This window comes from Acanthochromis polyacanthus, chromosome 23, assembly GCF_021347895.1.
Source record: "Acanthochromis polyacanthus isolate Apoly-LR-REF ecotype Palm Island chromosome 23, KAUST_Apoly_ChrSc, whole genome shotgun sequence".
Taxonomy (NCBI): Eukaryota; Metazoa; Chordata; class Actinopteri; family Pomacentridae; genus Acanthochromis; species Acanthochromis polyacanthus.
The window spans coordinates 3,933,409-3,958,095 of record NC_067135.1 but is presented as its reverse complement, the minus strand read 5'-3'; the positions used below and the strand labels follow the sequence as shown (position 1 = coordinate 3,958,095).

Sequence of the window (24,687 nt, the reverse complement as noted above, 5' to 3'; positions counted from 1 at the left end):
CCTTCTTCTAGGCCCCATACTTCAAGATATCTGACTGATTATTATCAAAGCAATATAACAGGAAGGAAGTTATGTGTGCAACAAGTGACTAAACTCTCAGTTAACTAGAGTATTGCTAAATGCAGGAAACATTCAAACAACACGGTTTGATCTCGACCCAGTTTTACAGAGGGTGTTCGAAATCAAGAAAAAAAGTATGACAATTGTTGTAGGGAGAGTCAGTTTCTAAGAAGAGCTTTATTGATCATGTAAGAGGAGGTTCAGGTTAAAGGCATTAGAGGAGATTTAATTTCCTACGACTTTGAACGTAGCATGTGCACATACAACCTCTCCCTCACCCCCCTCTAACCTCCCCCCTCTTAACATTTACGAAGAAACGCCCCCCTCCAGAAACTTGCGTAGGACTCGTGAAGTTGTCTTTTATGGCTGGGTCCCCCTGGATCTTTGTCTGCCACTATGTAAAAAAGATGAGCAAAACAAGTCGCCAGCTAACTACGAAGCTATACCAAAGCAACACATACAGAAAACACATAAGTCCAAGGTGTACGTAATCTACGTAACTAGGCCTGAGCCGGAAGATTTTTGATTGACAGGAAAGGGAGCAAAGCAAACGCCTCGGTCCGAGCGCGTTGATTGGCTGATGTTTTTCAGGTCCTGCCATGTCCACAGTTTTTTTTAATTTTTTTTTAAATTCTTGGTCAGTATATTCATTTTATGTGAATCAGACAAATTAAACAAAAAAAAAAACATCCTCCATAATGCCTTTAAGGATGGGGACCAGTTCTGTTTGCTCTGTTCATGCAGTTCCCAAGAAGACAATCAGTCCACATTGGTTCGACGTGCTACATGGGATATGGGATTTAAAGGCTCATTTTCAGGCTGATATCTCATTGTGGTTCCAGATGTTAATACCCACTAAGTTGTCTCCAGCTTCTTCTTCCATCTGCCGCCGCTGAAGACAACCAACAGAAAAACAATCAACAGAAGCTAACAAGGTCCTGATGCAAACAGCAATAATATGGATGGCAGATATAGCCAATTTCATACACATTATCCTTAATTTGTCTGTTCAATTGTGACACTCTCACAGACAAAATACTGATTTCTGTTACTCTGTTGGCTCACAGAGTCAACATGAAAGACAGCGCGGTTATTTGTTTGGACTTGAACAACTTTGAACAAGAGCTGCAGTATTGGAAAATCTCCCTGCATGATGATAACAGCGCACCAAAAAAACGGTTTGTGAAAAGTTTTTATTTTCTTGTAAGCATATGAGAAGGTTCAGGTTAAGGATGGGGACCAGTTCTGTTTGTTCTGTTCATGCTGTTCCCAAGAAGACAATCAGTCCACATTGGTTCGACATGCTACATGGGATATGGGATTTAAAGGCTCATTTTCAGAATCTCTTGTTTTTTCTGGCTGATATCTTGTTGTGGTTCCAGATGTTAATACCCACTAAGTTGTCTCCAGCTTCTTCTTCCATCTGCCACCGCTGAAGACAACCTCAGCTTGGCGGCACTTGAGCTTCTCCAGGCGTTCCTCCAGCTGGTCGGAGGCGTCCACGGTGTCCTCGAAGTCCCGCAGCAGGATCCTGTTCCCCAGCAGCCCCTGACGCTCCTTCAGCCTCTGGTTGTCTACTTGCAGGCTGCTGCGTGCCTGTTTGGTCCTGGTCAGGAAGTCCCTCCTTCTGGCTACCTGGGCCTCCACCTCAGCCAGCTGCTCTCGCTTCACCTCCACCTCCATCTGGCTCCAGCACAGCTTCTCCTTTACGTTTGACAGGAGCTGGAAGAAAACACAACGTCCATTCTATCGCTTCTCAAGACACAATGGGCACCAGCGGGTTGATCCACCTACCTCCAAGCCGCTGCTGATCTTCTTCTGCAGCTTCAGCGAGTCCTCACTTTGCTTCTCAGCGTGTTTTTTCTGCTCCAGCCTCGCGACCTGCAGCTGCTCAAACTGGATCTGTAGGGGGTCCCTGCTGTGTTCCTCCCTGTCCCGGAGCTCGGCCTCCAGCCGGCAGATCTTGATCTTCAGCTTGATGTGCTTCAGGCGCAGCTTGGACAGCTCGTCCTGCCGGAGCTGCTCCGCTCTCAGGGACGACTCCACTTTGGCCAGAGCTGCTTCTGGACCCAGGTGTCGACTCAGCGCCGTCACAGCCGCCTCCTGCTTCAGTGCCGCCAACGCTCGCCATTCTTTTTCCACCTGAAGATGAGAATACAGCACATATAATCAACATTAAGCCAGCTACTTTTGGTACTGAACAATACTTTGAAGTTAGTTGATGGAAAATCCCGTCAGGCAGAATTCTTGCTAACTTCTTTACTTGTTATTTCTAATAAGATTACACTGCATCTCATGATTTCTCCAGATGTTTTTCACTGTATTAGGCAGATTTTCACTATAATTGTTCCCAAATATACTGAGGAGTGTCCACACTGAGAGGACTGTCCACATGGTTCAGTATTCATGTCACTTCCATTCAGCTTCATGTGTAGACCCCTTGTCCTCTTTTACTGCTGAGAGATAAAGGATCACTTAAAGCCCCTTAAAGTGTAGTCCCACATCTTAATACAGTATTTATGTCATATTTTGTCTTGTTTTTGTCTGACTTTTATCGTTTGTCTCATGTTTTTCTCATTTGATTTCTCGCTTTTGTCATGTTTTGTCTCGTTTCTGTCATTTGTGTAATTTTTTGTCTCTTTTGTGTTTTTTTTTCGTGTTGTTTGTCGTGTTTGTCTTGTTGTATTTTTTTTGTAATATTTTGTCCTGTTATTGTTTTTTGCCTTTTATTTGTCTGACTTGCCGTTTGTCTCATTTTATCATTTTGCTTCTCGTTTTTGTCATTTTGTGTCTCATCTTTGTAATATTTTGACTTGTTTTTGTTGTTTTTTTGTATTTTTTTACCTGACTTTTGTCGTTAGTCTCAGGTTTTTGTTGTTTTATGTCTTTTGTTGTCTCGCTTGTGTCATTTGTCCATGTCTTTGTTGCTTTGTATCTCGTTTTTTGTAATATTTTGTCTTGTTTTTGTTGTTTGTCTTTTTTGTCTGACTTTCATCGTTTGTCTCATGCTTTTGTCATTTTGTGACTCATTTTTTGTAATATTTTGTCTTTTTTTGTCGTTTTGTGTCTTTTTTTGTCTCGCTTGTGTCATTTGTGCATTTTATTGAAGCTTAGTATCTCGTTTTTTTAAAATTTATTTGGCCTTGTTTTTGTTGTTGTTTATCTTTTTTGTCTAACTTGTCATTTGTCTCATGCTTTTCTCATTCTGTGACAAATTTTTGTAATATTTTGTCTTGTTTGTCTCACGTTTTTCTCATTCTGTGACTAATGTTTGTAATATTTTGTCTCGTTTGTCTCACGTTTTTTGCCTCTAAATGGTAATGATATGTTTTTTCTTTTTCTGTGGTGCCCGTCTTGTTTTTGCTTTTTAATTTATTTGTTATTATCTCAGGTATTATATAATTTCATGTTGCATAGACACTGGGTGAGATCATTAAACTTTCATGAAGCATTCCTGTGCTGTAGTACAGAAGTAAAAATCAATATTTACAGCATATTAACAACATCGTAGCCTGTAACCCCATATAATAACCTTGTCCAACTTCTCCTGGGACTGTACTTTCAGCTGCTCTTCCTGCTGCCGGGCTGACTCACAGTCAGCCGTGAGCTTCTGTTGCAGGTCGGTCAGGATGTTCATGAACTTCTCGTACTCCTGCAGCTGCTCTGTCTCTGTCTTCTGTCTCTCCGGCTGGACGTTGCCTCCGGCCTTCTTGCGGAAGTATTCAGCCAGCTTCATCTGCAGTTTGCTGCTGAGCTGGCTGGCCTCATCCCTCTCCCTGATCAGCTCCTGGAGCTTCCGCCTGGACTCTTCATACCTGGTGTTTTCTCTGTCTGGAGCAGCACTGACTTCCTCTTCCTCCTGCTGCTCCTCAACACCGGTGGTCTGCCTGTCTGGGGTGTCAAGATGCAGCCTGGGAGATCCATCGTCACAACTGCTCTCAAAAGCAACACTTTCTTCCTGGGTCAGAGGCTGTTCAGTGACTTCATTCAGCTTCACATCCAAGTCTTCACTTGGCAGCTCATTTGAACCGGTCTCTTCAGGCTCACAGGTGGCGGCTTCGGCAACAGAGGGCCCTTCTTCTGTGACTTTCCCGCTCTCATGAGCCGATGTAACCATTTCAGAGTCTTCTTTCTCATGTCTGTCTGCAAGAATGAAAGAATCCTCCTCCCTCTCAGTGTCATCCTTCAACTCATTTTCTTCATGTTCTGCCTGTTTGTCCATTTTTAATAAAAAAAAAAAAAAAAAAAGTAAAAAATAAATAATTCCCTAGGGTATTATTCAATTTGTCAGGTGAAATTTTGCAGTCAATGAAACTGTTCGTTTGGTTTCTGTTGTCCTGGTAACTCGGCTCAGGAGCCAATCAGCGGCGCCGCTCGCTTCTCCTCATGAATATTAACGAGCAGGAAGTGAGCGGCGCCGCTGCCAGGGCTCGCTGTGCGCAGGCGCGGAGTTCTGCCTCCAACAACAAGAAGCAGGAGCCAGGCAAGATGGCCGACCTGGGGAAAAAGTACTGCGTTAACTGCCTTGCAGACGTTACCAACCTGCGGCTTCGCTGCACCGACTGCCCCGATATCGAGCTGTGTCCGGAGTGTTTCTCCGCGGGCGCAGAAATCGGCAACCACCGGAGATGGCACGGATACCAGCAGGTCGACGGCGGTCGGTTCTCTCTCTGGGGTCCCGAGGCGGAGGGAGGATGGACCAGCAGGGAAGAGCAGTCGCTGCTCGATGCTATCGAGCAGTACGGATTTGGAAACTGGGTACATCACTTTTTTAAGTTACTTCTTTTAACTTAACACCCAAACATATCATATACACGCACAGGAGTTTTATTTTAAAGTGCTTAGAGAGTGTAAAGAGTAAAAGTTAGTAAGTAGCCGTAAAGTTACAGTAACGTTACTGACCTGAAACCGTCTGTCTTCAGTCTGTTGTAAAAGTTGGACCATTGAGCAGCATTTAGCACCGGTCTGTGACTCTTTACTTGTAAAACAGTTTTAAAATCTAGTTTTGAACAGGGTTACATTTAAGCTGATTACTTGCCATATTAGCAAGAAGAGCTCAGGAGTAAGTTACCGATAAATAGAACCGGGAGTAAGTCCTAATCAAACCACAAGGTCACTCCATGATGTGTATTAAAAACATAAATGTAGTCAATTAAATGCATTCACCTGAGACTTAACTAAACTAAGACTTGCATCATGTTTTAAATATAAACACTGATTATTGGTATTATAGAATATGCAGAACTAAAGTGTTCTCGACACACTGGGGTTATGATATTATGTATTTTAAGCTGATAGTTGCACTCCTCAGACATTTATAAGGAAAAACAGCACTTTCCACAAAAAATACATCAAGATATCAAAGTCAAATTAAAAAGTTCATATACCTTAATGTTTTAGAAGGTTACCAGTCAAGAGTGGAATAGCCTCGTGGTCTTTTACTTTATTTTTTACTTTTAATTGTATGCTTATATCTAGACAAATGTTTGTGCACTGACTAAAAGACTCTTGGTTACATTATCAGTTTAAATGAAGGAATTAGCACTGTACCAGTTTAGTCTTAAATTTGTTTTATGTAGAAATAAATATTGCAAGCTGTTTTAAAGACGGCTATTTCTTCTGTTGTCCCCTTTGGTGCTAATTTCTTGCTTGTGTGCTTTCAGGAGGACATGGCCGCTCACGTCGGCGCATCCCGAACTCCTCAGGAAGTCATGGAGCATTACGTCACCATGTACATCCACGGAAACCTGGGTAAGGCCTGCATCCCTGACAGTATTCCAAACCGGGTCACTGACCACACCTGTCCAAGCGGCGGCCCGCTGTCGCCCAGCCTCACCACGCCGCTGCCCCCGCTGGACATCAGCCTGGCTGAGCAGCAGCAGCTGGGCTACATGCCGCTACGTGACGACTACGAGATCGAGTATGACCAGGACGCTGAAAAGCTCATCAGCGGGCTGTCGGTCAACTACGACGACGAGGATGTGGAAATCGAGATGAAACGCGCCCACGTCGACATGTACGTACGCAAGCTCAGAGAACGGCAGCGACGTAAGAACATCGCTCGGGACTACAGCCTGGTGCCTGCATTCCTGGGCCGAGACAAGAAAGACAAGGAGAAGGAGAAACCGGGGATGCTGGGAGTTGTAGGCGCTGCTGGGGGTGTGGTTGGAGCAGGAGCTGGAGGTGGAATAATTGGATCAGGTTCCACGACAGCAGCTGGATCGGGTCCTGTTCCGAGTACACCCAAAAGAAAGATCACCAAGGACGAGAAGGAGCAGCGGGTGAGGCTGCGGGGGCTCTGCCAGTTCATGGCCCACCGGGAGTTTGAAGACTTCTTTGAGAACATGCATAAAGAGAAACTACTGAGAGCCAAGGTGCGAGAGCTGCAGCGCTACCGACGCAACGGCATCACGCGTCTGGAGGAGTCCGCTGAATATGAAGCGGCAAGGCACAAACGGGAGAAACGCAAGGAGAACAAAAGCGTGGTCACCTCCAAACGGGGCAGCTCGGGAGGCGGAGGGCTCGGCTCCGGGATGGGCCTCGGTGGCGGAGCTGGAGGTGGTGGAGGCGTCGCTGGAGGGCTGGGGGTCGGAGGCGGGATCAAAGAAGAGGGCAAAGATGGAGAGTTCGCCGCCATCGAGAATCTGACGGGCTTTGAGCTGCTGTCGGACAGGGAGAAGGTGCTGTGTAACTCTCTGAACCTCAGCCCGGCGCGCTACCTGACTGTCAAAACCATCATCATCAAAGATCACCTGCAGAAAAGGCAAGGCATCCCGGCCAAGAGCCGACTGCCCAGCTACCTGGACAAGGTTCTCAAGAAGCGCATTCTCACCTTCCTCACGGAGAGCGGCTGGATATCCCGAGACGCTTCTTAGCGATCTGACTCTGGTAGCTGATGTGAGCTTCGGAGGCAGCACAGCGTTTACGGTTTCTTGTCGGGGTGACCTTGTGAATATGTAAAGAAACAAAAAGCCCCACTGGATAAAAGTTCTTATTTTCATACATGGGAATGGAATGTGTGGAATTCATCCTTGTGGCTCTGTTCATAATGTTTCTCCATGACGATAGCTACAATGCTAACACCAGCGGGAGGTGCCAGTTGTTTTAGCGCTACTGAAGGCATACATGTTGAAATATTACAACATGTTCAACTGACAACAGGGCAAAAGCCATTTCATGCTGAAAAAAGGTCATACCAGAACATTTCCTGAATGATCTTAGTAATTATTTCAGCTGATATTACCTAGCTGGTGTCAGAAATGATCAAAAGTTGTGGCTTTACGGTCTCTTAAACTGTTCTGTTTGGTGTTTCATCAGTGGGTAACTTTCCAAAGCAACACCCACTGCTAACGTGATCATCACCTGGCCTGGTGTAGCTTCAGATTGTAGCTGACTGCTGATAGATTGGTATCAGTACAAAGGTTGGCCCTAGAAATGCCAAAAAACATGCTGAAAAGGACACAGTCTGTCTTCAGAGGACGCTGCCATGTTTATTTTTCATCTGAAACAAATCAGTAGACATCTGTGCTTAATTACCAAATTTTTGTATTTAATTGAAACCCCTGAAGCCTTTGCGTCAATTATTTAAAGTATGGTTGAAACTGTACGAATACAGCTTCCCATGACTTAAAATAATTGCAGAAGATCTCTATTTTCCGCTCATACGTTGCCAGAGTTTTGTTTGTTTCATCTGGCTTTGTGTCTTTCTTCTTCCAGTGTTGCTCTGCTGCCACTTTCTGTCAACAGGCAGTTAATGGAAACAGTCGATTAATTCACATTTTCTTTTTTGTTTTTGGTGACATTTCCAAGGTTCACTTTAGATTTTAAAACTATAGGAAGCAAGAAGAGGTTTTTGGGTGTGCTTTGCTCTTGTTTTCACTCACATTTTCACTGCAACAGAAAGTCCTGCATGGAAACAACAGAAGTGTTATTAGAAGAAGAGAGAGCTCAGAATTATGCACAGGTGTTGTCAATACTGGGACTGCTTCTGGTTTCACTGCCTGCAGTTCATCCTAGTTCACTCAGTGGTCACTAAGGCTTCCTGGTTGCACAGAAGAGCATGGACTTATTTGATTTTTGTCACAGAATTGGCAAATTTTCACATCAGCATGTAGAATAAAATGATGCTGATTAAATATTACCATTTTCAAGTTGCGGTTCGGTCAGTTTTCCCGACAAAACCAGCACGCCACAGACGAGTAGTTCAAGGACCGCCAGAAAGTTGAGATTTCTGTTGAGTGCTTTGTTGTTTTGATGCTTTCTTGCTCTGATAAATTGGGTAATTTTGGCAATTTAGTGAGGAGGAAAAGCTCCATAATCAACCTTTTGTTATTTATTGACGTCTAGTTCAGCTGTTCTCCGGCGTTCCTCCTTATTTAAGTTTCCCGTATTTACACCAGACTTGACGTCCGCCTTTTGGTCGACCGCTTCGCACGGCTTTGTGAAACCAGATGTTACCTGCCCCCGTCCTTTGGCAGCCTATAATTACTCGCCTTCACTTTGTTGTGAAGGCAGCAGCAGTGACTCATAACGTGCCAATGTGCTATTTACATGCAAATTAGATTATTGAATCGGCCATGTAGAGCTCAGATACAAGAAGAAAAGCGCTGGTGTGGATGTTACCTGTGCTGGAATAAGTGCTGGATTCATGTTCTTGTCTTTCAAGAAGTTTCTGCATTAGGATTGTCAATCTGTTACGAGTCTTATGCATATTTCATTTCACGTGGAGCTCTAAACCATGTTCAAAACCCTACAAAAAGACCCAACAATCGCTGAATCGTACAAACGAGTGTTGCTTTGCACTGGGTGACTCTTTTTCTCGTTTTCTGCTACTGCAGAATCACCAGAGCTTCAAATCTGTGTAAATCCACGGCAGAAAGTAGTCCCCAAATTTGAACAATAATTGCTAAAACTAGGATAATATGGATATTTATGATGCTCATGTCTTCCACAGAAATCCGTGGGTGTCGGAGACATGTAGTTTTTTCATGGGATTTGTTGACCACGAAAAGATCTTCCTTCTTGCCTCGTTTTTTCGCAATGAACGCCCCTTTATCCAAGAGCAGATTGCTTTTCTACCTGTCTCCAGCAGTCTAGAATATGTAGAAAAGCAATCTAAAAAAAACTTCTAATCATTTTCCACCATTTATGCTGGATCCACTCCAGGAAGTAGACGAGTTTTTTAGAGCGTTGCAGCCCACTGCTGATGCGTTCCTGATGGATTTGGGTTTTTGAAGAAGCAGAAAGAGCATTGCGTTGGTTCTGTACAGTAGAGATACGAAGCATTTTTCAAGTTGGACCCAGAATGTTCTTTGTCTGATTCCTACCTTTGTGGGTCGTAATTCAAAGAGAGACTTTTATTTTGACATTTTCCTCTGCTTGTGCAACTAAGTGTTCCAGGTTTGGGTTGAAAGGAAAATTATTTTTTGTAAAGGGGGGGGGGGGGGGGGGGTTTCGCCTACTTTACCAAATGTAAATAATTTTGTAAGATCATTTTGGGGGGGGAAATATAATTACTGACCTGTGAAATGTACAGTATTTTGTGTCATGGAATTTTTTTTTATAGCTTTTGTAATAAAAAAAAAAGTTTTTGGATTTAAAAGAAGCAGCGTTTTGTGCGGCTTTGGTTCTCGTCATGGCATGCTGTTGAGCCGTCGTACATCCTGTCGAGCTGTTGTGCTGTTCCATTACTTCATTGTTCAACCTGACAAGTATGGAGATGTATTAAAAGTGCAACTACTTTATACTTCTAAATAGTCCTGTTTCTTTAATGGCAATGCTTATTGGGAAACACTAAATGTCAGATTTTGTCACAGAGAGACATTTACAATTACAAAATTATTGCATTTAAAGACATTTTTAAGCACTTTTATTTCCATTATAGTCTACTTTATACCTCTACATATGTTGTTCATTTTCCCTAAATAGTCAAAACAAACTGCAGTCTTTGTTACTCATATTTGGGGAACAATCATGCAGAGTTTTAAAACTATATTTCCCATAATGCTTTTGTGGATGCATAATGTTCCTGTTGCTTCACATAGTTAAAATCTGTGCATCAAGTATTTGCATGTATGCATAAAAGCACCAAAATGCCCTTACGCTGCTTTCAAATCATCGGTATTCACCTCTTTGTTTCACTTCTCAGTCAAAAGTCAAACACTCAACCAACGATTTCAAAGTTTGCCAGTTTATTCTGATGCAGTGACAGTTTGGACAAAGGTCCACAAATAGAACTCTTCTACTGGTTTACAAGTAAAGTTACTGTCGGCCACCGCTGAGCTCAACTGTGAGGTGTTACAGTGACTGAAGCTGGCTGACCGGACCGTTAGCGTCTTGGAAAGTCGACATCAGCAGAGTAAAATCTCAGCTTCTACACGGCTCATTACTTTATTTACAGAATGATGTTCAAACTCACAGAACAAAACAAGGACAACTGAGAAGTTTGACATTATTATAATTAAACAAAAGTCCGGAATGACAGCAGCTCAGTATCAGCACGACTCACTTTGTGAATGTGTTTTGACACCGTATCCGACCCCAAAAACAGTCTTGAAATGAGGGGTTTATGATCTTCTCCTCAAGATTGATGGTTCTGAGAGGGAACGTGAAAGCCTCTGCCTGTGTGTCTGCTGATTTTATTAAATAATCTCTGACGGTAATGACTCATGGCTGATGACAGACTGAAATTTTACTGGGAAGACTGTCCTGTGCCAGACAAAGCGTAGCTGTTAAAAACTGTCAGATGTTGTCCGCGTACGAAGTTCAGTTGGTTTCCCGTCTCTTTGAGGCACCTTGGGGTGGGGTTAGTGTGAGGACGGGCTTGTGGGAAAAGGGTGGCAGGGCCTTGACCAGTCTGCTGAGCCTGAGGTCATCCATCTCCCTGGTGACGATGCTAATCCCACTTTGCTGCTCAGTTACATCTCGAGTTCTAGGGGCCCTTAGCCACGCCCACCAACGCTGGCCTGAGGGTGCGACCGTGAAGTTTGTAGCCCACTTTGGTCACTATGGCGACGGTGCCGGGCTCCTTGCCCTCCACGGGGGCGTGGAAGAGGGCCTCGTGCTCGTAGGGGTCGAACTTGAGGCCGTCGGGGTTGATCTTGACCAGGCCGTGCTTGGTGAACACCTTCTGGATCTGGACCTCGGTCATCACCAGGCCGTCGTACAGGTTCTTCAGGTGGGGGTTCTGGCTCGTCACCTCCTCCTTGGGCACGCTCTCCGTGGCCTTCTCCAGGATGTCGGCAACCTCCAGCAGGTCCTTACAGAAGCCCTGGATCCCTGATGGGGGTAAGATGGTGGACCGTTATTCATTTAAAGACAATACAACTTCTGAATAACCTGAACTCTCTTTCTAGTGATAATAACCGTCTGTATTTATGAAAATTCTGCTTAGAAGACGTCATCATTGGTTGTCCAGACTGACAGCAAGTGGAATGGGACCAAAAGCAGGAAACATGTCACCAAGTGAGGTCCGCTCTCTTTACTTTGAGTTTTAAAAACTATCGTTGTAGCATAATGGTTTCTTAATACTACCCAGAAAAAGCTAGTGGTCAAACCAGATTGAATAATTGTACTAAACTGAACATGAGTGTGATTTATGGCTCCTGACTGCAGCATAGCATCATTTTAAGCAGCTTATAACCAGGTTTTAGCATCTTCTGGTGTCAGAAAGTTGCACTTTACCCGTTTTGTGGGAAGCAAAATCAAGAGATATGCAGGAAATGCACTCAGCAAGACATTTATCTGTGGATTCAGATGTGATATCTGACATTATATAATCCCAAATGTTAAACCAGCTAGAAAGAAAACACTAATTGCTAGACTTTAAAGTGCATAGCTAATAAAAGAATGTAAATGTCATGCATCCATGAACAGCGTAGATGGGTCTTAAGTTTAGAAAAAAATTGTAGCATGTAAACAGTGCAAAAATTCAGTATATTTTGGTGCATTAAACCAACCATTTTATCAAGAATTCGGTTCAGTAAAAAGGGCTAAAGTTGCCCTTTTGTGACATCTAGTGGTGTGTCTCCGTAACTGCAGGAGATTTGATCCATTTGTGGCAGGCCTTGTTCCGTGGTGTAACATGTGGAAAAGCAGCAGAGCATTTACAAAAAGTATTTACCGTATAATTTGGCATCGTCCATCATCTTCTGACTCCTCGTCCTCAGGTTCTCTGTGTCTGCTAAGGCCCTCTTGTACTTTTCCTGGAAACAGAAAGTCAGTTTAAAAACTCTAAATGCTCTCAAATACTTTCACAATGTATGAATTTATTCCTCGGTCTACAGGAAGTCGACGTCTTTAAATCACAACAGTTGGATGCTTTAGTCTACAGATGATTTTGCAACTTATTTGCAGCCCGTCTGTTAAGTAATAAGCAGACTAGAACAGTAACAGCTCCAAGGTGAAAGAAAAAAAAAAACAGTTTAGTCCCTACTGTACGGTCAGAATCAGAATAGTAGAGCTGGACGTTGAACTGCAGTCAGCTCAGACTCACTGTCATTTCCTTGAGCTGCTCTTCCAGCTGGGTCTTCTCCTCCACCAGGACTTTCTCTGCTGCATTCTGTTCTGGCTTCTCGGCCTCCTCCTCTGACCCGTGGCCGTTCTTCTTCTGGGTGGCCGTGCATAATAATCGCGGGGAGGCTCTGGAGTGGAAAGATGGGCAGAATAAGTTCATATTCTATCGGCAAAGTAGTTCGATGCCCAGTTTAGTTCCAGAAAATAACTCTACCAAACACAAAATGGCTTAGTAACTTGAATATACACAGAATGAAACATCAGAATTAAATGTTTGATGTTTAAAATTTCCAGGACAAGGACATAAAGACCCCTACAAAATGAAAACAAAATCTAGTCCACTGGTTGGTGACAAAAACCTGAATACGTTAGTGAGTTGGGATGCAAAAAAATAACAAAAGCGAGAAACAAAACGACCAAAAAATAGACAAAGCGCAAGCGAGACAAAAAAAAAGCAAAACGACAAAGATGCTACACAAAAGAACGAAATGAAGCAAAACACAAAATGACAAAAATAAGACAAAAAACACAAGCGAGACAAAAAGGAAACACAAAATAACAAAAACAAGGAACAAAATTACAAAAGTCAGACAAAAAAAGACAAAATATTACAAAAATGAGACACAAAAGAACAATGAGCAATCTAGTATTTTACTTTTCTGATCAAAACAACTTCTCATGGTTTAGAAATTATTTTAAATTTATAGTTTCACGAATTTACAATCTGCAGTTAATGTCTTCTTTGAAATTTTTACACTTTGAGGGCCGGTTTTGACCTGTGGGCAGCATGTTTGTAGGATTTTAACCTTAGTTTTTAAGCTGCTTTGGTACAATTACATAATAGAGAGGCTCAAATTTGTAACAATAATCCAATTTTTCCATTGGAAAACTCAATAAGTCTTGTTTTAAATGTGCTATATAAAAAAGGTGGCTTATAATAACAGGTGTACTCTAGTTCTGAGTCATTTTCAGTAACAGAACAGCCTCTTTCACCAGATGTCATCATCTCTCTCTAGCCAGTAGAGCAGCGTGGAGACATCACGCCAGACTCCATTCACAAAATGCTTATTTAAACACATATAAAGCTTTAATAAGCAAACGGAAGTGCACATTAATGGCGAGATAAGATAAAATTAGCCCAAAAATGAATGGAGTTTGGTTCGGCATTTCCTGCATATAAGTGAAGCCTCACGAAGGAAACTAAGCATCTCAAATATTTCAGCCTTTTAGCTTTCTAAAGGAAAGTATCTAAAATAAGACACGCAGATGATTTTAATACTTTGACACCGTTATAACAGAGAGCTTGAACGTTAGCTTAGCATCAACTACAGCCATCTGCTAGCATTCATGTCATGTTATGTCACTCTGTTCCTAGCTAGCTATGACATGTCAACCATGTCACACAAAAACACAGTGGTTTGGCTCATGTTTTAGTCTCCAGCACAGAAATGTACACATCTTTATGGTCGGTTTCTGCGCACATATATTATTATTATTTCCAGAAAGGTCACCAGTGAAGGCTGCCGAAGCTAAAATGCTAACCGGCTGCTGGCATGAGAAAACAGGCGCTAAAATACCCAATTCAGCGGACAAAGGGAACAGTAAATTACACGTACCTTAAAAGCGCAGGTGAGGCCACAAGAGAGTAGCTCTGTCTCACTGCTCGTACACACCAGCTTGCCATTTTCTCTAATAATTCGCCGTGCAGGTAAGAAGCTCCCTGTAACGCACGCTGACGGGACGCACAACCGTGATGTCGGCAGCGTGAGGCCTCAGCCAATCACAGATGACTACGGGAACGCCTCTCCCAATCGACCAATCAGATGCTTTAAAGCGTCTGACGTCTGGGTATATAGCTTGGTTGAGTTTAAGTTAAAGGTGAAAGCTATACATGTGACCAAGGACAGTTTTTTTTTTTTTTAAAGAAAAAAGCGTTAAAAAAGTGAAGGTTGAATCTCCCACGCTAATTTTGTGGACATTGAGTGCTTTTTCTCAATGTTAATGTGAACGTCAAAATAAGACTTTATTGAATGAGAGCTGCTGTAGTGCTAGAGTCCCTTGTGTCAGAGCATTGAGGCTGCTACACCTACAGTTTGGTAAATGTGTGTTTTACTCTTGCCTACATCTGTCAACAACACTGTCTGCTGTGTGGTGCTGACTGGGGAATGGATTCAAAGCTTCCTAGCTGAAGCTTCTCATTGGTTTTAACACACGACATCACATCTCCACTATTCTGACTTCTCTTGTTTGGCTCCCTGTCTGTTTTAAAATTGACTTTAAGATTTTACTGATCACTTTTAAAGCTCCTTTAAGTGAGTAAATAAGACTTGCTGAATCAGTAACTTCTTTTAAATCACTTTTATGAACTCACCTTCAAGTAAAGTTCTCTTTTATCATTCTCTGCCTTTTTAGCCCTTAGCTTAATCTATTATTCCCATCTTTATTTTCTCTTCAGCTTCTCTCTTGTGTTATGTTGTCCTTTTAACCAGCTTCTAATCAGCTATCCATTCTGTACATTTTTGTCATTTGTTGTGTTCGACCTCTCAAAGCACTTTGTGAATGTTTATCTTAAAGGTGCTCTACAAGCAAAGTTATTGTTGTTGTTAGTAAAGTTTCCACAATGTGTTTTTGTGAGCATTTTTGGAGTACTGTCCCAGAAAAAGTTAATGAAAATGATTTTTTTTTGTTTTTGCTCGCTTGAGGTGTTTTTTTTCACTTGGTCGAACAATAGTTAATGCACCTTGTTTGAATAAGTTTCAAACATTTGCTCACGTGGCCGATCACTCTTTTCTGCTTTATTTGTTGTCAGCACGAAATATGTCCTCTACTTCTCTTTTTGATGACCAGAATTTTGCTTGTTTCTTCTTCTTCTTCTTCTTCTTCTCCTCTAAGACTTTTGAAAACAATTCTTAAAGATCTATGGTGTGTTTAAATGAAGGCTTGACAAAAAAAAAGACCAGAATATCCTATGGCATCATGTCTGATTTTGCAGTGTCCCAGCCAGCGTGCTTTTCTGACACAGCAGAAGAGGGAAACAGTCTGCAGCCAGTTGATGTCACATTGCAGACTGTGGTGGATATATGAGCAAGATGGTCAAAGCTTAAGATGCAGTATTATGATGAAGTAGTATGTCCTAGCTGTGTGATACTGCAGCTAACAGGAGGTACTTTGTAAGGGCAGCTGAACAAGCTCATTTTTTTCCATCTTCTTTCCACATTTTTTTTTTTGCCACATTTCAAAAGTTTGCTTCAAATTCTCTCATCTTCTACCTTGACACTATCATATGGACTTGCAGTATTTTCCACAGGCGAATGACGATGACAAGATGAAACGCTGTACCTCCACACGCAAGAGGAAAGCAACGTTTCTGATGCTCATCTGAAGGTGAAATGAAGGTAAGCAATGAGCTCTACCTGGGACCCCCGGTTATTCCTCTAGAACTGGGGAACCTCCTTGGATGAGATTCAAATGTCCCCAAGAACCAAAAAGAAAAGTCTGCTGAAGAACTTAAGACAAGAACTAATGTGGCATTAAACTGGAGGATTATTTTTGGACCGAATTTTTTAAAGTTTGTTTCAAAAATAGGGTACACATCCACTGTTTTGAGCTGTGATACTGCAGTTTAAAATACTACAAAGACTGCTTTATTATATGCTGTTATTGGCAGGGAAGGAAGTGCATTAAATGAATAAATGTGGGATGTAAATTTAGAGTCACCATCATCAATAATATCCAATAAACTGCCAACATGCACAACAAATAGGAATCTTGTCTCAAATGCACCAGTGTTGGAGTTGTAACAGTTTGTATAGGTGCCATAGAGTTGCTGCTGCCATGATAACCACACATTTTTCCGTAGCTTCTTGTCAAAACTTTAAACTTTATTTATTTTTAAGCTGCAGAACGTTAGCTCGTCCAAAAATCCGCGAGCAGCTCTTAATCGTGTTCGTCGTCTATCTATGGGATGTGAGCGACTGACTCCTGAAGGCATCCAAACGCCCACGTGTGCTGGTTTCTATGTAGAGAAAGTCAAATCTCCGAAAACGCGGCGGTTTTCCTCTGAGCTGCAGCCTTTTTACGTCACTGTTTTTGTCAACAGAGAAAAACACCCTTTACAAATTACCAGAGGCCAAAGATCTGTTGGATCTGTTGGTGTTTGCAGGTCCGAAATGTTGTTTTTGTGGCAGTCAGATTAGATTACGCTTAAAAAAGGAAGGACTTGGACTTCACCTGGGAGCTCAGATGTGGATCCATTTCGTGAGTTGTGACAGTCAAATTGCCTGTATCTTCCACACGGGCTCTTTGAATGACACTCGCAGCCCGTTCATTCAGTCTGTCTGCCTACAGTCAGCTAATCAGCTCCTTTGTAGATGAAAATGAAACCTTGCATCATCTTTCTCTCTCTGCCTCTTCACAAACACACACACACTCTCCAATCTCCTTTTCATTTCCTGCCTCTCTCTCTCCTCCTTTTCTTTCAGTGCACATCTGACGAGGCGGAGCTAATTGATAGGCATGCCATTTCTCTCAGCCCCCGTCACTCCACCTTTTCACCGTTTTCCCCTCAATGGTGACGAGGGAGGGGGGAAAAAAAGGGAAGAGGCAAATTAGTCCTTCATTTTGCAGTAAGCGGAGCAGACAGGTTGGCGCTTCCTCATTAGGAGGAGGTTTGTTTCATGAGGTGGAGCGCAGATCCCTCTTGTTTCTGCTTTGATGAGGCCGAGCAGAGTCCGACTTTGATGTCTGTCGTTAGTGAAGCTCTTGAAAGACTTGTGATTGGCGCCTGATGAGAAAACGGGTCGGGCAGCGGCGAGGCAGTTCGCTCAGCGGCAGCTTTCCGCCACCGTCTGATAGAAGCTTCAACCGTGTTTGGTTTTATTTCTTTGTGACGGCAAGTTGAAGGCTTTTCAATGGGGCGTCGAGCTTTTTGCCGTGACATCTGAATTAAAATCAGTTCAGGTTCATTAAAGAGGCCTTCTGTGTTGGTAACCTTCTTCTGAAAGCTGTAAAGATACATCTTCAGAGGCATTAACCTGAGATATTTCACACTGGTAACGGAAATGGTTTCATAAATCGAACATTCAGTGTTGGAAAGTCTTTCTGCTGAGGGGCTTAGTCTGTTTTCTGCTCCATGTTTTTTAGACTATCAAATATAGCAGACATTATTCTCATAAAGACTACTTTGACTTGGGTTACTTTACCCTCCTCCCCTCTTCAGCGCCTCCTGGTGTTTGGATGCTGGCATCTACAAATGTTTGATATGTGAAACCAAACTCAATACAACTCTGAACAGCAATGATCCCAAACCACCGGGCTGTTTGGGTCATTTGGTACACACAGGGAGAATAGAAATGATTTGTTTTATGTTTTCTTTTGACTTGGAGCTTTTAGCCATGTTATCTTCATTAGGAGATGGAGTCGACTCAGTTGCCTTGAAAAGCTCAAATTTACTTTTTTTTTTGTCGCATTTAAAAGCTTAGCTTCAAAGTTCATAGTTGAGCTTATCTTAAACTATGCTTCCTGTATAAATATGCAATTTTAAATTTGTTATTTTTATATGCTACTGTTCAAAAGTTTGGAATCACCCAGGCAATTTTATGTTTTCCATGAAAGCTCACACTTTTATTCATGCTCTGTTATTTAAAGTTGCTCTATATTACCTAAAGTAGCTCTATATTAGCTGAAGTTGATATTATTAAAGTTCCTCTACATTAAAGTTGCTCTGCATTGGCTAAAGTCACTCTATATTATGTAAAGTTGCTCTAATTGAGCTGAAGTTGCTCTATATTAGTTAAAGTTGCTCTACAGTACTCTCCAAACATCTGGGATCATCCACACAATTCCATGTTTTCCATCAAAACTCCCACTTTTATCCATGTGCTAACATAGCTGCACAAGGGTTTTCCAATCATCAATGAGCCTTTCAACACCATTAGCTAACACAATGTAGCATTAGAACACAAGAGTGATGGTTGCTGGAAATGTTCCTCTGTACCCCTATGGAGATATTCCATTAAACATATCCAGCTAGAATAGTCATTTACCACATTAACAACGTCTAGACTGGACTTATCATTCATTTAATGTTCTATTCATTGAAAAAAAAAGCTTTTCTTTTAAAATAAGGACATTTCTAAGTGAACCCAAACTTCTGAACAGTAGTGTATATTAATGTCGGCTTCCGTACGTTAAATCTTCACTTTCACCTTTGATGTCTTGACAGTTCTAATCTCCTTTTTCCGTCACTGACCTTTTGCTTGTTTCATCCCTGCTTCCATCTTGTTTTCCTTTCCAAAGTTCTGATGGGGACACGAGATGAGCGTGTTTGTTGGGTGCTTATCTGGGTTAAGGATTCGCTCCTTATGAATAGTCATTGTAAGGCCTCAGCCTTGGGGATGGAGGCAGACTGAGCTGTCTGTTTGTTTACCAGAGACGCTGGAGCAACTTGCCTCGAAACCCGATGTGGTATAAAAGCAGGAAAAAGAGGAGGGAGGAGAGGAGGGGGTGATGGAAGTCAGACGCAAATGAATGAGGGTCTTGGACGCCGACGGAGAGCGAAGAAGACGCCAAGGAAAAATATACGGCACTTCAAAGCCCGCCTGTAATGGCAGAAAGGTCGAGAGCTGGTGGGTGGATACAAATTGTTTGAAAGTTGGTCCTTCATTTCTTTTCCCCGCACACAAACTAGAAGACAACATATTCAAGGTTGTTCAATTATTCATGTTCGGGGATCTTCTCGGAGCCCTTTCACGTCTCATCCGACAAGACTAACAAGACCTTCACGGTATTACCAAGGGGATGTTTGTTTACACGGATCAGATCCAGAGCAGGAAAATGGCTGGTTTGGGTCAGATGATTGCCACAGTTTTTGATGTTTCCGGGGGTGTGCGGACCCCCCACAGCAGGAGGGCATTCAGGCTTTAATGAAGGGCCTCGGAGCTGTTTGGCTGGCGTGATGCAAGGCGCGACAAAACCCGCAGGAAGGCTGCCTCGGTGCTGGTGACAGCCACAGGACAGCCGCCATCACAAAGGAGGGCTTTCATTCATCGTTTTTTTTTCCTCAAAGGTGGCACGTACAGTCCTGCAGAGAAAACAAACCCTGTCAACACCGCTAGCCGGGCAGCCCGTCACTGATGGAGGATGGAGAGGGAGAGCACTCTGATGCTGCACGGCTGTTAAATGCAAGAGTGGCGTGAAATGAAAAGGATTTGTTCTCAGCAATTCCTCATGTCGAGGCTCAGAAATGCACCGACTTACATCACCTTTCTACATTGTTAGTAACTGCTAGCTAGTTTCAAACCAATCCAATTTTATTCTGTTTACACTACCGCTCAATAGATTGGCGTCACTTAGAATTAGCGCTTGATATATTTTAACCCTCGTGTCGTCCTGCAGGTCAAACCGACCTGAAAATTTGAAAATATGGAAAAAATCTATCTTTTTACTGTGGAACTTCTGATGTGTACATTTTCAACATTTTTTGGGAAATGTTTGAGCATTGTTTGATGGAAAAAAGAAAAGTTTCTTAAGAACATTCACACAAAAAATCAACCAAAATCCAGCGAAATTCGCTGGATTTTGGTTACTAGAAGTTTTACTGATATATATGTAGTCACTTTTTGGATTTTTTTGGAAGATTTTTACTCATTTTTTTGAAAATATTTATAAGAATTTTCTTGCCAAATTTGTTGGATTTTTTCCCTATAACTTTCAAGGAATTATTGGAATTTTCTTCCTGAAGGTTTTGCAAATTTTCATAAATTTTGGGATTTTTTTTGCTGAATTTTTGGATCTTTTTTCAGACAAGGAAGCAATATTTTTTGGTGCCCATAAATGAAGACAACAGGAGGGTTAATTTGAATGTTCTAATAATTAATTTTCATGCAATAAATCTGTGAAATCTCTGAAATAATAATTTAAAAATGTTTATAATGTTGTTCATTAGGTTAGATTACCTTTTTAGCATGCTAACATCTCTAAATTGGCAAAAAAAAAAAACAACAAACATTAAATATTAAAGGCCCTACATGTTATAGTAGTTTATCTGTAAGTTGTTGAGAGGTTTGACTTGAAACAACAAATGTGGGCCTCATGGTGGCGCTAGAGGAGACGTTATTCTCACTTTTTTTTATGTATTAGGTTTGTGTATTGCTATACCCACATTTCAAAGCACATGGGAGCAGATTAGAATATAGATATAGTGTGTATAAATACAAGATGGTGACACACTCTTTTCTTTCCCACTCCTCCCTTGACGACAGTTAAGACATTTGCCTCGCGTGGTAAACAAATCTGTCACAATTAGTGTTGCTCCAGCAGAGTGTGTTTCATGTTCCTACCTCGGGTCCAGGGGGAGGAATGGGGAGGTGGTGGGTGAGGGCTAGAGGAGCGACGATGCCTTTTGTGTTCGGATGTTGGAAATATAAACCCGTGGGGAGAGAGTGGGTTAGATTGAGTGGGAGCTGTGGGCGGAGGAGCCTGGTAGGAAAGTGGTCCCGGCTCTCCGGGGAAATTTGACAAATATATCAGAGAGAATTCCCAAAGTAAAGACGTTTACATTGAGCGCCGGCAGAGTAAAAGAAAAAACAGTGTGATGTGTTTATTGCCGCGGTGAAGAGGTTTTAAAGATGCGAAACATTAGCGGAGCCGAAGCCTTTTAAAAGTCGCTTTTTATCGCTGTGAGGCGACAAAACCGCTTCCTGCTGAAGAATTACGGCTTCTGTCGTGGTCGAAATGCTGTGTCAGAGGCTTTTATTGCTGAGTCACTGTTGTGGAGCAGCGAATGCGCGTAAATTTTGACTCGAGATTGGTCTGCAGCACGGATACAGGAAGCTAATGCTGCTATCGGTGCCTTAATAGGTCATTTAAGCTCAAAATAGCTTGTATCAACTCACATCTAGAGGTGTTTATAGCAGTTGAGTTTCCCTTATTTCACCAGCTTCCTTGAGCTGATCACTTTTTGGAAAGTTGCAAGAAATGCTTGCTCGTCTTGTAGTATAGGCAGTTTGATTCTATTGGTAAAAGTTGAATGGCAAATGTTCCCTGGGAGTTGAAAACACATTTCATATCTACTTCCAAGTTGTGACAATGACCAGAAAGCTCCAATTTTTCTAAAAGCTCTGATACTTTTAAAGAGCCCACATCATGCCTTTTGGGTTTTACGTCTTCCTGTAGCGAGTAACAGCTTTTTATTGCATGTACAAAGTCTGCAAACTGAAAAAAGCCCAAATCTCACACCAAAGGGAATCATTCTCCATCACAGAAACCTGGCTAAAATGTCTCGTTTGAAGTCCAGGCTTGTTTTCTGTCATTTATTGACATCATCGTGTAACACATTTGCATAACAAACAGCTTCCTCCCAGTCCGTCTTTATTTCTGCTGCTTTTGCTGTGGCCATGACTCCCACCCTTTACTTATAGATCTAGGGGTTACAGTACGTGACCAATATTGACCAATCAGAGCAGACTGGGCTTTTCAGGAGGCGGGACTTAAAGAGTCAGCCGCTAAAATGAAATGTTTCAGAGGGAGGATGACAGGAGTTGCTGCAGAAATGTACAAAATAAGGAAAATAATGTATATTTAGAATGTTAAAGAATGTAAAAATATTCTAGTCAACCACAAAAATCGAATTTTGAACTAATAAATGTGCAGAATATGGACTCTTTAAGATGGAATTTCTAACATTCTCTCAACACTTGAGTTAAAGTGTCGATATCTGTATTGGTTTATGCAAAAATCCCTGTTGGTTAGACTCCATTCGTCATTCAGTTCACATAATGAGAGAACATATACGGCTCCTGCTCTCCTCAGATGGGTTCATGCAAGCGTAGACTCCTGACACCGGCTCTGATTAGCCCATCATCCTTGAAGGTTTATTGTAGGTCAGCGCGATTGCTTGGAGAATTAACCTGCCTGTGTAGTCATTCATCAGTACCGAGCCTCATAGCACAACACTGCACCGCTCAATGGTCAGACAGAGAACGGCATGTTGATTAATGTCGTCTGATCTGCCTGAAAAAGTCATTATTAACATGGGCATGTCTGAGTTCTAGTCTGTTAGCATGTATGCTACATGCCAACCAATGTGTGAAGTTTCCATAATGTGTAGTTCTTGTAGGTTTTTGCTTCACTCTTCTGTCCAGTTCATCCCAAATCAGCTCCATGGGGTTTAAGTCTGGAGACTGTGCTGCCATTCCATGTTTTCAAGCTTACCGTCTTGTTCTTTTTTCCTAAGGTAGTTCTGACATAGCTTGGACTGATGTTCTGGGTCATTATATGCTGTAGGATGAACTCCTGACCAGCTAGGAGCATTTCAGAGGGTACTGCAGAACGCTGTGGTAGAAGTTTAGGTTCAGAGTACCTCAGACTATATACTTACCTCTCCATGGTTTGACAGTTGATGTCACACACTGTGGGAACCATCCTTTCTCCTACTGTGGCGTAAAAAATTCCTCCGTGATGAACTAAAGAATTCTGATTTTGGCTCATCAGTCCATAATACCTTCTTGTAGTCTTAGTAGTCCGTTGGCGGTGCTTCATGCCCAGGCGAGCCTCTTTTTCTATTCTATCATCTTGACAGTGGCTTTCTTACCGCAACTCGACCTGTGAAATCTGCCATCTTCAATCTTTTCAAACTTTTCAATCATTTTGGCCACATTTTAAGTTGTTTACATGATTTTTGAGGAATTTTGCACAGATTTTATCACTTCAGTCAGGTTTAGGTTGTTTCTACACATTTAGTGTTATTCTGGCGCAATTTATTTTGTTTTTGATGGATGTGAAGCCATTTTGGTCAAATTTTGAGTCATTTTAAGGCATTTTGACAAACTTGAATTCATTTTGAAAAGGTTTTAAACTGTTTTAGACAGATTTGAAATCATTTTTGAAAAAATTCTAAGTGATTTTGGACAATTTAGACATTTTAGGTTGTTCTAGACAGATTTTGTGTTATTCTGGGCACAATTCAAGTTGTTTTGAGCAGATTTTCAAGTTGAAACTGAGACTTCTTACTACGAGCACTTTTAAGCTGTTGACTCTCAGAAACTTGTCTTCAGATTCTGTTGTGACTTTGGGTCTTCCTGTCAGAGTTTCCTCCGGTGTCTGAGCCTTTTGACGGTGAAGAAAGCTGGACTCACTGACATCTTGACTTTCTTCTCAATTTCTGTGTCGCAAAGACCTAAAATTTTTAAGTTTTATGATGGTCTGTCTCTCTTCTATTGTTAATTGTCTTTTCCTCTCCATTTTATATCAACACTCAACTTTCTGCAGTACAATATTGTTCAAATAATGCTCTGGAGGGTTTGGAGCCACGGTGAGTTCCATCACTACTTTTATGCAGATGGAGGGGGTTGGAAGCAATCAAGAAAAGTTGGGACACCTGTAGGACTTGGTTGCACCAAAATTCAAAACCTCCATTGGTGCAGCTTTAAGCTGTTAACCCTTATCTTGTTCCCTTTGTACCATTTCAAGCTATCCATTGGACTTGGACTACTTGAATTTCAATAAAAATGAAAAATTGGGCCATTCTAAGACTTTGACCGGTAGTGTAATTGAAACATGGCTTTTTACCCATCGTTGGTGTATGATCCTCTACAGCAGACTCCATGATGTAGTCGTCGCTATGCATGGATGCTTGAACATGGAAACACTGATGTATATTTGTCCGCTACAAGCATTCTGTTCATGCACTGCTGCTGCCGACGAACACAGAGCTTTCAATCCAGCAGCCGGGGTGAGTTATCAGCCTCACCCTTTTAATGTGGGATGACAGAGTGTGACGGCGGGGGGGGAGAGGAGGGGACGGACCCTAATAGATGGTCACACCTTTTAGGAGGCGTGAAATACCGAGGAGGAGAGCGCTGGGAGGCCGTGTGTGTGGTTCAAGGGATGAAGAGTGTGTATTAGCATTTAGAAGTACTTTAGCGTTAGGAACTGAGATAATTACTGCTCAGGAGTTCAGCGAGGTCAATCGCCAGGCGCCTCATTACTGCGCTGGAACATCCCATTAAACTGTGCTGGACGGATTCCTCGGCCGGGATGGAGGTGTGTGTTTATGTCCCACCACAGGACGAGAGGTGATCACGGCCAGGAAAAATTACATTTTAATGAAGTCGT

At 42.2% G+C, this 24,687-nt stretch overlaps 3 protein-coding genes across 3 annotated transcripts; 1 reads left to right on the top strand and 2 right to left on the bottom strand.

Moving 5' to 3' along the window:
- Nucleotides 1-218: 218 nt before the first annotated feature.
- Nucleotides 219-4,751, bottom strand: ccdc96 (coiled-coil domain containing 96). Its single transcript, XM_022213492.2, has 4 exons — nt 4,603-4,751; nt 3,593-4,270; nt 1,855-2,202; nt 219-1,782 (listed from the first exon to the last, which is right to left on the bottom strand). Exons 2-4 carry the CDS (start codon nt 4,175-4,177, stop codon nt 1,456-1,458), a joined length of 1,260 nt encoding a protein of 419 aa, XP_022069184.2. The 5' UTR covers nt 4,178-4,270; nt 4,603-4,751; the 3' UTR covers nt 219-1,455.
- tada2b (transcriptional adaptor 2B) lies at nt 4,489-9,805 on the top strand. The gene is made up of 2 exons (XM_022213491.2): nt 4,489-4,818; nt 5,724-9,805. The coding sequence occupies exons 1-2, from the start codon at nt 4,549-4,551 to the stop codon at nt 6,933-6,935; spliced, it is 1,482 nt and encodes a 493-aa protein (XP_022069183.1). The 5' UTR covers nt 4,489-4,548; the 3' UTR covers nt 6,936-9,805.
- Nucleotides 9,806-10,233: 428 nt separating this feature from the next.
- Nucleotides 10,234-14,352, bottom strand: grpel1 (GrpE-like 1, mitochondrial). The gene is made up of 4 exons (XM_022213493.2): nt 14,190-14,352; nt 12,554-12,701; nt 12,182-12,263; nt 10,234-11,337 (listed from the first exon to the last, which is right to left on the bottom strand). Exons 1-4 carry the CDS (start codon nt 14,255-14,257, stop codon nt 10,991-10,993), a joined length of 645 nt encoding a protein of 214 aa, XP_022069185.1. The 5' UTR covers nt 14,258-14,352; the 3' UTR covers nt 10,234-10,990.
- Between the last annotated feature and the right edge of the window lie 10,335 nt (nt 14,353-24,687).